Source organism: Triticum dicoccoides, chromosome 6A, assembly GCF_002162155.2.
Source record: "Triticum dicoccoides isolate Atlit2015 ecotype Zavitan chromosome 6A, WEW_v2.0, whole genome shotgun sequence".
Taxonomy (NCBI): domain Eukaryota; kingdom Viridiplantae; phylum Streptophyta; class Magnoliopsida; order Poales; family Poaceae; genus Triticum; species Triticum dicoccoides.
The window spans coordinates 465,068,224-465,084,170 of NC_041390.1; the positions used below are offsets into that span (position 1 = coordinate 465,068,224).

At 45.0% G+C, this 15,947-nt stretch overlaps 1 protein-coding gene across 1 annotated transcript; it reads right to left on the reverse strand.

Annotated features, from left to right (window-relative positions):
- Nucleotides 1-12,435: 12,435 nt before the first annotated feature.
- On the reverse strand, nt 12,436-15,490 carry LOC119317301 (protein ORANGE, chloroplastic-like). Its single transcript, XM_037591730.1, has 8 exons — nt 15,040-15,490; nt 14,646-14,760; nt 14,083-14,199; nt 13,867-13,953; nt 13,684-13,760; nt 13,447-13,574; nt 12,986-13,122; nt 12,436-12,818 (listed from the first exon to the last, which is right to left on the reverse strand). The coding sequence occupies exons 1-8, from the start codon at nt 15,279-15,281 to the stop codon at nt 12,741-12,743; spliced, it is 981 nt and encodes a 326-aa protein (XP_037447627.1). The 5' UTR covers nt 15,282-15,490; the 3' UTR covers nt 12,436-12,740.
- Between the last annotated feature and the right edge of the window lie 457 nt (nt 15,491-15,947).

Genomic DNA, 15,947 nt, shown 5'->3' on the forward strand with positions numbered 1-15,947 from the left:
TTGATCTCCCATGCTTCACTTATATTATTTTGAGAGTCCTTTAGAACAGCATGGTAATTTTCTTTGGTTATAAATTTTAAATACTAAAGAGAAGTTGGATGCTTGATAGTTGTTTTGAGATATAAAGGTGGTAATATTAGAGGTGTGCTAGTTGAGTAATTGTGAAATTGAGAAATACTTGTGTCGAAGTTTGCAAGTCCCGTAGCATGCACGTATGGTAAACGTTGTGTGACAAATTTGAAGCATGGGCTATTCTTTGATTGCTTTCCTTATGAGTGGCGGTCGGGGACGAGCGATGATCTTTTCCTACCAATCTATCCCCCTAGGAGCATGCGCGTAGTGCTTGGTTTTGATGACTTGTAGATTTTTGCAATAAGTATGTGAGTTCTTTATGACTAATGTTGAGTCCATGGATTATACGCACTCTCACCCTTCCATCATTGCTAGCCTCTTCGGTACCGTGCATTGCCCTTTCTCACCTTGAGAGTTGGTGCAAACTTCGCCGGTGCATCCAAACCCCATGATATGATACGCTCTATCACACATAAGACTCCTCATATCTTCCTCAAAACAGCCACCATACCTACCTATTATGGCATTTCCATAGCCATTCCGAGATATATTGTCATGCAACTTTCCACCATTCCATTTATTATGACACGCATCATCATTGTCATATTGCTTTGCATGATCATGTAGTTGACATCGTATTTGTGGCAAAGCCACCATGCTTAATTTTTTCATACATGTCACTCTTGATTCATCGCAATCCCGGTACACCGCCGGAGGCATTCACATAGAGTCATATTTTGTTCTAAGTATCGAGTTGTAATTCTTGAGTTGTAAGTAAATAAAAGTGTGATGATCATCATTAGAGCATTGTCCCATGTGAGGAAAGGATGATGGAGACTATGATTCCCCCACAAGTCGGGATGAGACTCCGGACGAAAAAAAAGAGGCCATACAAAAAAGAGAGAAGAAGGCCCAAATAAAAAATGAGAGAAAAAGAGAGAAGGGACAATGTTACTATCCTTTTTCCACACTTGTGTTTCAAAGTAGCACCATGATCTTCATGATAGAGAGTCTCTTATTTTGTCACTTTCATATACTAGTGGGAATTTTTCATTATAGAACTTGGCTTGTATATTCCAATGATGGGCTTCCTCAAATGCCCTAGGTCTTCGTGATCAAGCAAGTTGGATGCACACCCGCTTAGTTCCTTTGATGATCTTTCATTTATAGCTCTAGTGCCTACGTTGCATGGCAATCCCTACTCCTTGCATTGACATCAATCGGTGGGCATCTCCATAGCCCATTGATTAGCCGCGTCAATGTGAGACTTTATCCTTTTTTGTCTTCTCACACAACCTCAATCATTATATTCTATTCCACCCATAGTGCTATGTCCATGGCTCGCGCTCATATATTGCGTAAAAGTTGAAAGAGTTTGAAAAGGCTAAGTATGAAACAATTGCTTGCCTTGTCATCGGGGTTGTGCATGATGAGAGCATTTTGTGTGACGAAAATGAAGCATGGCCAAACTATATGATTTTGTAGGGATAAGCTTTCTTTGGCTATGGTATTTTGACAAGACATAATTGCTTGGTTAGCATACTTGGAGTATTACTATTTTTATTGTCAATAAACTTTTATCTTGAATCTTTTGGATCTGAACATTCATGCCACAATAGAGAAAATTACATTGAAGAATATGCTAGAAAGCATTCCACATCAAAAATTCTGTTTTTATCATTTACCTACTCGCGGACGAGCAAGAATTAAGCTTGGGGATGCTTGATACGTCTCCAACGTATCTATAATTTTTTATTGTTCCATGCTATTATATATTCTATTTTGGATGTTTAATGGGCTTTATTTTACACTTTTATATTATTTTTGGGACTAACCTATTAACCCAAGGCCCAGTGCAAATTGCTGTATTTTCCTATTTCAGTGTTTCGGAGAAAGGGAATATCAAACGGAATCCAAACGGAATGAAAGCTTTGGGAGAGTTATTTTTGGAACAAACGTGATCCAGAGGACTTGGAGTTGACGTCAAGAAACAAATGAGGAGTCCACGAGGCAGGGGGGCGCTGACCCTTCTGGTAGCGCCCTCCCCCCTTGTGGTCCCCTCGTGGCTCAACCGACCAACTTCTTCCTCCTATATATACTCATATACCCTGAAAACATCCAGGAGCACCACGAAACCCTATTTCCACCGCCGCAACCTTCTGTACCCAAGAGATCCGATCTTGGGGCCTTTTCCGGAGCTTCGCCAGAGGGGGCATCGATCATGGAGGGCCTCTACACCAACTCCATGGCCCCTCCGATGATGTGTAAGTAGTTTACTTCAGACCCTCGGGTCCATAGTTATTAGCTAGATGGCTTCTTCTCTCTCTTTGGATCTCGATCAATACAAAGTTCTCCTCGATCTTCTTGTAGATCTATTCGATGTAACTCTTTTTGTGGTGTGTTTGTCGAGATCCGATGAATTGTGGGTTTATGATCAAGTCTATCTATGAACAATATTTGATTCTTCTCTGAAATCTTTTATGTATGATTGGTTATCTTTCCAAGTCTCTTCGAATTATCAGTTTGGTTTGGCATACTAGATTCATCTTTCTTGCAATGGGAGAAGTGCTTAGCTTTGGGTTCAATCTTGCGGTGCTAATCCCAGTGACAGAAAGGGAAACAACACGTATTGTATTGTTGCCATGGAGGATAAAAAGATGGGTTTTATATCATATTGCTTGAGTTTATCCCTCTACGTCATGTCATCTTACCTAATGTGTTACTCTATTCTTATGAACTTAATACTCTAGATGCATGCTGGATAGCGGTCGATGTGTGGAGTAATAGTAGTAGATGCAGGCAGGAGTTGGTCTACTTGTCATGGACGTGATGCTATATACATGATCATGCCTAGATATTCTCATAATTATTCGCTTTTCTATCAATTGCTTGACAGTAAGTTGTTCACCCACCGTAATACTTATGCTATCTTGAGAGAAGCCACTAGTGAAACCTATGGCCCCCGGGTCTATTCTCCATTATATTAATCGTCCGTTAACAAGCTATTTCTATTTCCTTTTATTTTGCAATCTTTACTTTCAATCTTTATCATAAAAATACCAAAAATATTATCTTATCATCTCTATCAGATCTCACTCTCGTAAGTGACCGTGAAGGGATTGACAACCCCTTTATCGTGTTGGTTGCGAGGTTCTTATTTGTTTGTGTAGGTACGAGGGACTTGCGTGTGGCCTCCTACTGGATTGATACCTTGGTTCTCAAAAATTGAGGGAAATACTTACGCTACTTTGATGCATCACCCTTTCCTCTTCAAGGGAAAACCAACGCAGTGCTCAAGAGGTAGCAGTAAACACCTCGATATACCATCATGTCTAGTGTAACCCTGTTAGTATTGTTGATGACATTCCGGTGACCACCGATGGACGAGAACCTTGCCTATTGGCCGCCTCATTTCAACGAGCAGGAAAATGGTTCTCTTCGTCCCTCGCCCTTGGTACCAACGATGCTGCCAGCATAACTGACCGGTTATTCTTTGACATGCCTTACTATCATGACCGTGCAAGATGTCAACCCCCTTCCTTCTTTCAACCCACATGGTGGGCCCATAACCCACAGGTCCCAGGATCGAAACCTGACTCTCCTGTACACCACTTGTTCCCAAGGTTGTTCTTCGCGCATGGCCTCATATGTAATTCACGAGCCACCTCCCGCCGAGAGATCATCAATTACGGCATCAAACACAATACTTATTCATGTTGCTTTGAACCCCTTTCACGCCCTATTTCAGGCATCGAACAATTTCCTGCCTGCTTGAAACTTCCCATGATACCTTCTTACTTTGCTCTTGATGTTTTCCTAAATTACAACTCGATAGATACCTTGGGCCAAAATCCCTTAGCTATTTACCAAATATCAGACCTTGTAGGCATCTGTCCTTGTAGTTTTCCCTCCTATCCTTTCGTAAGTACGATGGAGTTCCTGAAGGAAGGACGACAACTTCGTCATGATGCATTGATGCATAGGAATGAAGACATCAATGCTATGGATCAACTTCTTCGAGAAGAGAAACCAAGACCAAGAACACTCGCTAGAAATTCGTAACCAGAACCTTCCCCCTTTACTCCACCTCTTAAATCTCGGGACGAGATTTGTTGTAGTAGAGGAGAATTATGACACCCCGATAGTTCAGCTACAGTAAACCCCTGTTAATGATGCCACGTCATCATAATTAAAATTTTGCTAAACCTCGCTCGTTTCAAAATTAGTTCAAATACAAATTCAAATAACAAATCAAATTATAGTTTCATAAAATAGTGAATTAAAAATGTTCATTAGGTTGTAAATATTACTTAGATAATTGTCATGCATCAATCAACATTTTTCTAAAGGTTTAAAATGCCCTTGATATGAAAACAGTAACCAAGATCACCGCATTTAGGTCATTTCCATTAAAAAATACAAAACAACTACTAATCACTCCCAAACTTTTAGTGACAGTGGGGTATGTTGAATACTAAATATTGAGACCAGCCACACATTTTACTAAATATTGAGGCCTAGCTGGCCAGCCAGCCGGCCCACCCCGCCTCTCGACTACAAGGCCTACCTCTCCAACCCCCGAACCCTAGACCCCCAACCCTGTTCCTCTCCTCCCTTGCTCCCCACGCGCCGCCACACACTCGCGAACGCGCAGGGCAGTGCCCAGCCACGTGCTCCTCCTACCTCCCGCCCCGTCGCCCTCCTCTGACGACCAGCGCCACCCCTCTTGGCCTCCTTCCTCTCCCTCCTGCACCGCGCCCTTCATCCCCGAGCTCCGCGCGCTCCATCCATGGTCGCCCCGACCTCCTGCCGCAACGTCGTCGTCTTCCCTCGCTCCGGCGAGCCGGGAAACCAGGCCACCCACCTCCTCCTGCCTGCTCCTTCCTCGCGGCATCCCGGTTGGCCGCACCTCCTGCGGCCTCAGCCGTGATGGCCACTGGCCATGGCCTCCGTCTCCAGCCCCGTTGTGGTGCACATCCCAGGTGCACCACCACGAGCCCACTGCCATCCCTACGGCTCCACTGTGAGCTCCAACTTCCCCTCTCCCTCCTCTAGGATCACGCGCGTCTCCCTAGCATCGTCCCCGATGAGCTCCGGTTGTCGCGGACAACCTCGCCGTCGACGATTTAGGCCATCTCAGTGCGCGTTCCTTGCACTAACGGATGCGACTCGACACTAGCTCTCGAATGCACCCGGGCGCGAGCCAAATCGTCGCCGGAGGGCCATTTCCGGCTGCCGACGCCGTCCTCGTGGTCGCCAGGGCTCTACCGCCGGTGCGCCACCACGGTCTTAACCTCCCTGGGTCACCGACAGGTGGGCCCAGGGTCATTAGCCACTAACCCCGGCCCTAAACCCCACTAACGTGTGGGCCCCCACCTTAACTAATTAGGATTAGTCTAAATTAACTATGTTAATTAACTCAACCACTAACAGCAAGGCCCCACCTACTAATCGAATTAATTAAATTAATTAAAACCTGCTTATTAGAATGTCCCAATGACTAGCTGGGCCGACTGGTCAGATTGACCAGTCAACCTGCTGATCGGGCTAGACCTAGTCTATGACAAGTGGGCCCTTGTTGACCTGTTTACCAGTCAACTGGTCAATTGTTGACCTGCTGACTCAGCAGGATGGCCCCACCTGTCAGCTTGTAATGCCACTACTGTGTACACTTCTCTGTGTACACCTAGCATTTAGTATTTAATATATTTTGAATTAAGTAAATTCTAGAAATTTAGAAAATGATTTAAAACTTTGAAAATTAATATAAAATAATCCGTAATTCGGATGAAAATACTTTATACATGAAAGTTGCTCAGAACGGCGAGGCGAATACGAATGCGTTCGTTCGTTCGCCACACGTCCCTAGCATAGTGAACCTAAAACCGTCCCCCTCCGGTCCGTTTGTCCGGAGATGTCAAACACCGGGAATACTTTTCCGGATGTTTCTCCCCTTCGCCAGTAGCACCTACCACTGCGTTAGGTCGCCCCTAGCACAACGTTTTGCCATGTCATGCTTTGTGATGCAATTGTTTGCTCTGTTATTTATTGTGTTCCCCCCTGCTACTTTTTTGGTAAACACCGAGGCTGACGCTGCTCCTGACACCGACTACATCCCTGACGACCATACCTTTTCAGCAGAGCTTCCAGGCAAGCCCCCTTCCCCCTTGATCAACCTGATATCGCCTATTCCTTCTCTCTACTGCTTGCATTAGAGTAGTGTAGCATGTTACTGCTTTCGGTTAATCATATTCTGCTGCATAGCCTGCCATTGTTGCTACAGTTGTTACCCTTACCTGCAATCCTAAATGTTTAGTATATGATGCTAGCATTCCATTAGTGGCCCTACATTCTTGTCCGTCTGCTATGCTATATTATCGGGTCGTGGTCACTTCGGGAGGTGATCACGGGTATATACATATTGCATTATTATACATGATACATGGTGGTGACTAAAGTCGGGTCGGCTCATAGAGTACCCGCAAGTGATTCCGATGTGGGGGCTGAAAGGACAGGTGGTTCCATCCCGGTAGTGGTGGGCCTGGGTTCCCGACGGCCCCAACTGTTACTTTGTGGCGGAGCGACATGGCAGGTTGAGACCACCTAGGAGAGAGGTGGGCCTGGCCCTGATCGGCGTCCGCGGTTACATCAATTAACACGCTTAACGAGATCTGGGTATTTGATCTGAGTCTGGCCACTGGCCTATACGCACTAACCAACTATGCGGGGACAGTTATGGGCACTCGACGTCGTGGTATCAGCTGAAGCCTTCGTGACGTCAGCGACTGAGCGGCGCGCGCCGGATTGGATCGTAAGCCCGCGCTTGTATTACGCAACATGCATGTGTGCAATGGGCGAAGGGCCCAGACCCCTGTGTGCATAGGATTTAGACCGACGTGATGACCTCTCTGTTGTGCCTAGGTTGGGCTGCGACGTGTTGATCTTCCGAGGCCGGGCATGACCCAGGAAAGTGTGTCCGGCCAAAGGGGATCGAGCGTGTTGGGAAATGTGGTGCACCCCTGTAGGGAAGTTTATCTATTCGAATAGTTGTGTCCCTCGGTAAAGGGATTATCCGGAGTTGTACCTTGACCTTATGGCAACTAGTACCGGATACTTAATAAAACACGCCCTTCCAAGTGCCAGATACAACCCAGTGATCGCTCTCTCACATGGCGACGAGGAGAGGATCGCCGGGTGGGATTATGCTATACAATGATACTTGGTGAACTTACCATCTATTCTCTTCTACTGCTTCAAGATGGAGGCTGCCAGAAGCGCAGTCTTTGATAGGACTAGCTATCCCCCTCTTATTCTGGCATTCTGCAGTTCAGTCCACATATACTACCCATTTCATTGATACCAATGCATATGTAGTGTAGATCCTTGCTTGCGAGTACTTTGGATGAATACTCACGGTTGCTTTCCTACTTCTTTTTCCCCTTTTCCCGGTTACTGCGATCATATGATGGAGTCCAGGAGCCAGAGGATCCCGAGGATGGTTCTACGCAGAGTTCGACTTCGAGGAGTAGTTAGGAGGTCCCAGGCGGGAGACCTTGCCTTTTCGATCGTTGCTACTTTTGTTCTAGCCTTCTTAAGGCAAACTTGTTTAACTTATGCATGTACTCAGATATTATTGCTTCTGCTGACTCTTGTGCATTCGAGCTTATGTATTCGAGCCCTCGAGGCCCCTCCTTGTAATATAAAGCTTGTATTATTTTATTTTGTGTCTAGAGTTGTGTTGTGATATCTTCCCATGAGTCCTTGATCTTGATCGTACACATTTGTGATACGTCTCCAACGTATCTATAATTTTTTATTGCTCCATGCTATATTATCTACTGTTTTGGACATTATTGGGCTTTATTATCCACTTTTATATTATTTTTGGGACTAACCTATTAACCGGAGGCCCAGCCCAGAATTGCTGTTTTTTTGCCTATTTTAGGGTTTCAAAGAAAAGGAATATCAAAGGGAGTCCAAACGGAATGAAACCTTCAGGAACGTGATTTTCTCAACGAACAAGACCCAGGAGACTTGGACCCTACGTCAAGACACAAAAGAGGAGGCCACGAGGTAGGGGGCGCACCTACCCCCCCAGGTGAGCCCTCCACCCTCGTGGGCCCCCTGTTGCTCCACCGACGTACTCCTTCCTCCTATATATACATAAGTACCCCCAAACGATCAGATACGGATCCAAAACCCTAATTCCACCGCTGCAACTTTCTGTATCCATGAGATCCCATCTTGGGGCCTGTTCCGGAGCTCCGCCGAAGGGGGCATCGATCACGGAGGGCTTCTACATCATCACCATAGCCCCTCCGATGAAGTGTCAGTAGTTCACCTCAGACCTACGGGTCCATAGTTATTAGCTAGATGGCTTCTTCTCTTTTTTTGGATCTCAATACAATGTTCTGCCCCTCTCTTGTGGAGAACTATTCGATGTAATCTTCTTTTTGTGGTGTGTTTGTTGAGACCGATGAATTGTGGGTTTATGATCAAGTCTATCTATGAATAATATTTGAATCTTCTCCGAATTCTTTTATGTATGATTGGTTATCTTTGCAAGTCTCTTCGAATTATGAGTTTGGTTTGGCCTACTAGATTGATCTTTCTTGCAATGGGAGAAGTGCTTAGCTTTGGGTTCAATCTTGCGGTGTCCTTTCTCAGTGACAGTAGGGGCAGCAAGGCACGTATTGTATTGTTGCCATCGAGGATAACAAGATGGGGTTTTCATCATATTGCATGAGTTTATCCCTCTACATCATGTCATCTTGCTTAAGGCGTTACTCTGTTTTCATTAACTTAATACTCTAGATGCATGCTGGATTGCGGTCGATGAGTGGAGTAATAGTAGTAGATGCAGGCAGGAGTCGGTCTACTTGTCTCGGACGTGATGCCTATATACATGATCATACCTAGATATTCTCATAACTATGCTCAATTCTGTCAATTGCTCAACAGTAATTTGTTCACCCACCGTAGAATACTTATGCTCTTGAGAGAAGCCACTAGTGAAACCTATGGCCCCCGGGTCTATCTTCATCATATTAATCTTCCAATACTTTGTTATTTACTTTGCTTTTATTTTTGCTTTGCACCTTTATCATAAAAATACCAAAAATATTATCTTATCATATCTATCAGATCTCACTCTCGTAAGTGGCCGTGTAGGGATTGACAACCCCTTATCGCGTTGGTTGCGAGGATTTATTTGTTTTGTGCATGTACGAGGGACTCGCGCGTAGCCTCCTACTAAATTGATACCTTGGTTCTCAAAAACTGAGGGAAATACTTACGCTACTATGTTGCATCATCCCTTCCTCTTCGGGGAAAAACCAACGCAGTGCTCAAGAGGTAGCAATTTGCGTGTATGACTAGTGTACAGTCAAATCGAGGGCATCACAGAGGAGGTGCCCAAGTAGGATTACTCCTACTTGGGGCGCCCCTTGGGCACCTCCTCCACCGTTTACTCCTCGAAAGACAGAGGATAGAGAGTGAGAGAAAGAGTGTGAGACTTGCGCCGCTCTCCATTTCAAGGGGATTTCGACGATTCTGGGGTGATTGAACTATTTATTTACCTGTTCAATTTCTAATGAATCAAGATATCCTCTTGTTTCGGTATAAATAGTAGCTATCTGCTCTTCCACTAGGAGAGGATTTGCCTGGGATTGTTTAAGCAATTCCCTTAATCGTCGACCCCTTGCCAATTGATTCTGACTTGTTTTATCAAGAGCAGAGGTGAATTGTGCAAAGGCTTGTCACTCTATGAATTGAGCTAGTTCCAATTTGGATTTGCCAGGTCATATTGTCGTATGTGAGGGGCACCACTAGAACCTACATCAATTGTTCCTAGCCGTGTGTGGCGCCCCCTCCACCGTTTACTCCTCCAGTCATATTATCGTAGTGCTTAGGCGAAGCCCTACGGGGATCACTTCACCATCACCATCACCACGTCGTCGTGCTGACGAAACTCTCCCTCGACACTTTGCTGGATCAAGAGTTCGAGGGACGTCATCGAGCTGAACGTGTGCAGAACTCGGGGGTGTCGTACGTTCGGTGCTTGATCGGTCGGAATGAGAAGAAGTTCGACTACATCAACCGCGTTAACAAACGCTTCCGTTTTCGGTCTATGATGGTACGTGGACACACTCTCCCCCTCTCATTGCTATGCATCTCCTAGATAGATCTTGCGTGATCGTAGTATTTTTTTTTGAAATTACATGCTACGTTCCCAACAATCCCTACATATCCTATGGCCTGTTTCAAATTGCCTAGGGGTTTATGTCAGCACATCAATGGTTTACTGAGGAAGTTTTGGTGCGGATCGAAGAATGGAGAGGGGAGGACCGCCTGGGTCTCCCGGGAAGTCATGTCATAGCCAAACTTTATGGGGGGTATGGGTTTTCGCGACATTGAGCTCTTTAACATGGCATTGCTTGCACGGCAAACCTAGCGCCTTCTCCATGAACCCAGCTCCCTAAGTGCTCGAATCTTAAAGGTTGTCTATTATCCTTAGTCTTCTATCCTTGAAGCAGAGATTGGGAAGAACCCATCACAAGTATGACGTTCTATAGTTGAAGGAAGGGATGCATTAAAACTTGGCCTAGTGAAGCGGATTGGTTCGGGCGAGGATACCAATATTTGGCTTCACAATTGGATTCCACGAGATTTCAAACTCTGTCCGGTGTGCCCAAAATCTCCAAACCCCTCGAACAAGGTTTCAGAGCTAATCAACCCTGCCACCGCAGCATGGGACTGTGACACCCTTGAAGAGCATTTTTATGCGATGGATCAGGAAGCTATCTTAAATATCCCTCTGAGCTCCAAGGTCCGAGAGGATTCCTAGTCATGGCACTATGAACGGAAGGGTATCTTCACAGTGTGGTTAGCGTGCAGGCTTCTGTCATCAACTAAACAACAACGTACCGACTGGCTTGAACACAATGATGGTCACTCCAATGGCATAGCGGATCGTCGGTCATGGGCCAAGCTTTGGGGAGCTGTTGTTCCCTCCAAAGTCAGAGCTTTTTCTTGGAGATTAGCCAAAACTTCTATTCCTACAGGAGATGTTTGTAAGCACAGAAGTATGATTGATTCTGCAGAATGCTCATTATGTCATGCAGCTTAGATACGTGGCGCCACTCTCTATTTGACTGCCATATGGCGCGCTGCGTATGGGCCCTTGCCAACGAAGAACTGACTGAGACGATCATCTCAAATTGGACGGAGGATGCCAAGTTATGGATGCTTTGGCTGGTTGACACATTACCCATGGCGGAACTAGCGCGTGTGCTTGTGACGATGTGGGCAATTTGGTAGGCGAGGCGTTGAGCCATTCATGATAACCAGTTTCAAAGCCCGCTAAGCACCCACATGTTCGTCAACAAATTCATGGTGGAGCTTGGATTAATTCCTGAGAGAACAGCCCGCGCTAAGGACCAGTATGTGAATTCTGGAAATAATAGTGGGCAACCGCCGCTGTTAGGTTGGCTCCCGCCTGTTAGCCATGCGGTGAAAATGAATGCAGATGGAGGCTTTTCCAAGATTGGAGACCGAGGTGCCTCCGCGGTGGTGTGTCGGGACAAGAACGGTAATTACCTAGGTGCTTCAGCTATTATCTTTGAGGGTTTTCTGGATCCAGCAATTCTCGAAGCTCAAGCGTGCAATGAGGCGCTCGCACTTGCCATCGACCTACATGTCCAGTCCGTGTGTGTGGCTCCGGATTATCTGGAAGTAGTGACGAGTATACAAGATGAAACATGCCGGTATCATGCTATCTTGCAGGATATCAAGCACCAAAAGAGGTCTTTTCAAGATATCAAGTTTATTCATGAAAATAGGAAACACAACGGAGAGGCCAGTGCTTTAGCAAAGGCAGCTGCCTCTCTTCCTCCCGGGCACCACGTGTGGCTTACTAGTTTGCCCGATATTATCTGTATCCCTATGTGTTTGAACGTCTAATAAAGGATACAGTTTGCTAAAAAAAACTATTCCTTTAACTGCTGGGATAAGAAAGCTCAAAACTTCAAATTTTTGGTACTCTGACTAATGCAGTTAGCATGTTGCAAATCAAACATATTACTTCCGTCCCAAAGTCCCATAATATGTCCCAGGGAATACTAACTTTGTATTAAATCAGCAACACTTATTTTAGGATGAAAGAAGTATATCTTATTTTTCAAAGTGGTTTATGAACTCCAACTTATTGACATATTAGCTCAGGCAATTAGCATGTGAACGGGGGAAGTATTACACATCACACAAATAGTCATATGTTTCTATGTAGAAGTTAGACATTTCACAATAGTCTTCAAAGAATGGTGCCTTACACCGGTGCCAGTGAAGTTTCGTTTACAACACACATTAGGACTCAAAAGGCGTGTAACATTCATTAATGCGATTGAATTGTTTGGTACAAACGTGAAACGATTTATTTGCTTTGGCAAACATACACTCCTGCATCGTTCAGTTCAAGCGACTGATCAGTACACACGATGGGTATGGTATAATGTTACAGATTCCTGTAGTAGTCTACTCAGATTCACTAGTATACAAATAGTCCCTATTCATGATTATAGGCCTTGAATCCCTGACATGCCCGTCCATACTATTATCTACAAACAACAACTTACATAGCGATACAAGAATCTCTGAACTGATATATGCCTTTAATCAAAGGGGTCGATTCGAGGATCATGCTCACTTGCCATTGCCATCCCTGTACAGAGGCATGTGGGGCACATCACCTGTAAACATATCGTTACATGTCATGTTTCGTTTGAGTCTCAAAACCAGATAGCATGCAGGGTAGCATGTAACATACTCATACGAGCCAATATTAATTAGAATTTTGTGTGTGTTGATTCAGAAACAGGGTGGTGTGTTCAGTTCAGCATGCAAAGGACTGCTTTACCTTTCCTGCGCCAGAGCAGTTTGGACATCTCTCGGTTTTTGGTGCTGATAAAGGTTGATCACCATCACTGAATGTCGAAACAGGCTCAGTAAGCACAACAGCTCCCGTGCTTGAACAGCGGGCACAAGCCAGATACCCTACAGCAACATCATGGAATCTCCTCAGTGAGTTTAAACTTAAAGCTATCAAATAGCCACCCAAGTATAAGGGATGCACAATAAGCTATCATGTATATGCAATTATAGCTACTATCTCTATCAATCCATCTGAGATTTGTTCCCTGTTTGATCTTAGACTAAGCAGGCAATGAACTAAGTTTACCCGTCTCGGATTTGAAACTGGGTTTAGACGGTGTAATATAATTTTGCACTAAATTATCACTGCCAACATTAAGTATTATGTGGAATCTTCCCCATTCCGTGCATATATGATAAGAGTTCTCTGAGAGGGGGAGGGGGTACCAGTTCCTAAACAATATTTGCACCGTTTATGCTCCTGTTGCTTGACATTGTTTATCTCAACAACCATTAGGGCGGAGATAACTCCGACTGCTCCACCTGAGAAGGATGCCACAATAGGATCTACCTGGCTACAATATCAGATAGACAAATGAATGAAAGGACAGTAAATAATCATTCAAATTCCATAGTTAAAAGATGCTTCATAAATTAGACTAGATCATGCAACTGTGATGGCACCTCAGTTGCATAGGCAAATGAACATTTCGAATGAAATCTGCATAAGATGTGCCTCCTATACCAAGTTTAAGTTCCAGCTGCAGGGAGAGCACATCAAGTTGTTACACATCCACCATGTTGTTTCATGATAAGATCAGTTAGAGTAGCAACAATTGCCAATCCAAAATCGAGAATGTAACTTACAATTGGTGCAAGAAATCCACCAAAGACCATTATTGCAGCAATGAGAGAGAAACATGTAGCATAGTAGACCTTCAGATTAGCTGCACTCTGTTTACAAGAAAGTAATGGTAACTAACTGATTTCGAGATTCAAGTTCAATACGTTATTATGTCATGGCGTGTAAAGTATTAAAATGCTGTTGCATAATAGCTTTGGGTCTGGTAAGGGCCTACTAACCAGGGGAGGCAAAAACGGTATGAATGATGGAAAATCTGGGAGTTCTCCTTCAGGCTCTTCATTTGAGATTCCAAGTTCAGCATTTTTTATTCTTTGTTGTATTCTCAATCTGCGAATCTGTGTGAAAAGAGAGAGGAAAATATGATGCCAGAATGCATATGATAGTGGCTTTGACATTATTGCATAGCAGAACTCACTCGAAGGCATAATTAAAAGAAGCCAAGCTGAATCATAAACAGAAAGAAGATACACTAGAAGGGCAAAAACTAATCCTAAAGGATCCATGGATGTTCCAAACTAGTTCCAAGTTTGTTGTACCTGCACGGTTTGCACCATCCTTGGATAGCGTAGTTCAGCCTCACAAGTTCTAGCTCATTAGTGAACTAAAAAATCAAGTACTAGCATGTGGATTGCCATTTTAGCTAACATGGTTACCAATTTACAAGTCTTAAAACTATATCCTGTCCTCCAGTACTTCAACTTTCTGACAAGCAAATTGTATACGCAAGCTCACAAGCAAGCAGTAAATATTGATTGACAAAAATAACACAAAACCAACACACCTCCTCCATATGCAAGAATATCTTGTTCCGGCGGCTCCTGATATTATCAAGAATCTCCTGCAAATCTAGCTTATCAAAATCTTGAACTGTCTCAGGCCCTTCAATGATGCAAAACCTGCAAGCCAGAACAAGCAATGCTCAACTTGAGTTGCCCCAATCATTACTGCACCTAAATCTCCAGTCCCCAGAAGTTCAAGAACAGAATCATGGTTATCCCATATGCTAGATTGGCAGATAAGGCTATATGCTGCCCAAGCATGTTCCTATATGTAGCTACTAATTTATTTTACTCCTGAATCTGATTGGCATAATCGTAGCGACGCATCACGATTCACGGGCACAACCAGCACCCAAAGCTACCAACTGCTCACAAAATAGATCAAATAATCAGTACCCTGAGGAGGAGGAGGCGGCAGCGGCCGCGGCCGCGGCCTGGTCGTCCCCGGCGCCAAACGGCGGGGGTGTCGACGACGACGACGGCAGGTCAGGGGAACCGCCGGGAGCCGCGGCGGAGGCGGCGACCCGCCACCTGCGGGCGGGGAGCGGGGGACGCAGCCGGTCAGCGTAGGCGCGCGGCGGCCGGAGCCTCCCGGGGCTCAGGCCGCTGCAGGCTAGCATGCGGCCGGAGCAAAGCATCGCCGGCGATGCTCCCCGTTGGAGCTTCCAAATCAGAGGTGCCTATCCGTGGATGAATAGGTCGATGGCGACGGATCGGAGGTGAGATTGATGGACGGATACGTTAGATATATCGAAGAAAATTGGGGATTTGGAGCGAGGAAGAAAAGCAAGTGGTGGCTCTGAAGAGTTCTGATCGGCGGAGTGGGGAAGAGGGGAGAGCGTCGCGGCAGCAAGTAGTGGAGCTCAAATTTTCTATTCAATTTCATTTTCTTTTTCTGTAGGAAGAGAATGATAGTGGTAGATGGAAACGAAGGTGATCCACAAATATCCGTGATTAGTGGATTTATGATGGTTGTGCACCATGCGAAAACGCGACGCCTAGAAACACCGGTCACGAACTAATCAGTGTTTTTTATGTTGACTGACTAAGGTGGTGTTTGGTTCTCTGGTCTTAAAACTTTTTCTAGTCTCAACTAAAAAGTCTCTAGTCTCTAAAGGCATCTTCAATAAGAGGCGCTAGTACCAGGCGCCAGGTTAGAAATCCCGTCCGTTTCATCAGATTCTCACCCAAATTCTGACTTTTTATTAGCGCCGGCGCAAAATCAGGCATCAAGCGCCCCAGCTTTTTCTCGTCGCCGTTCTGTTTTATTTTGAACTAGCGTAGCGCCTGTCCTTTTCCAGTTA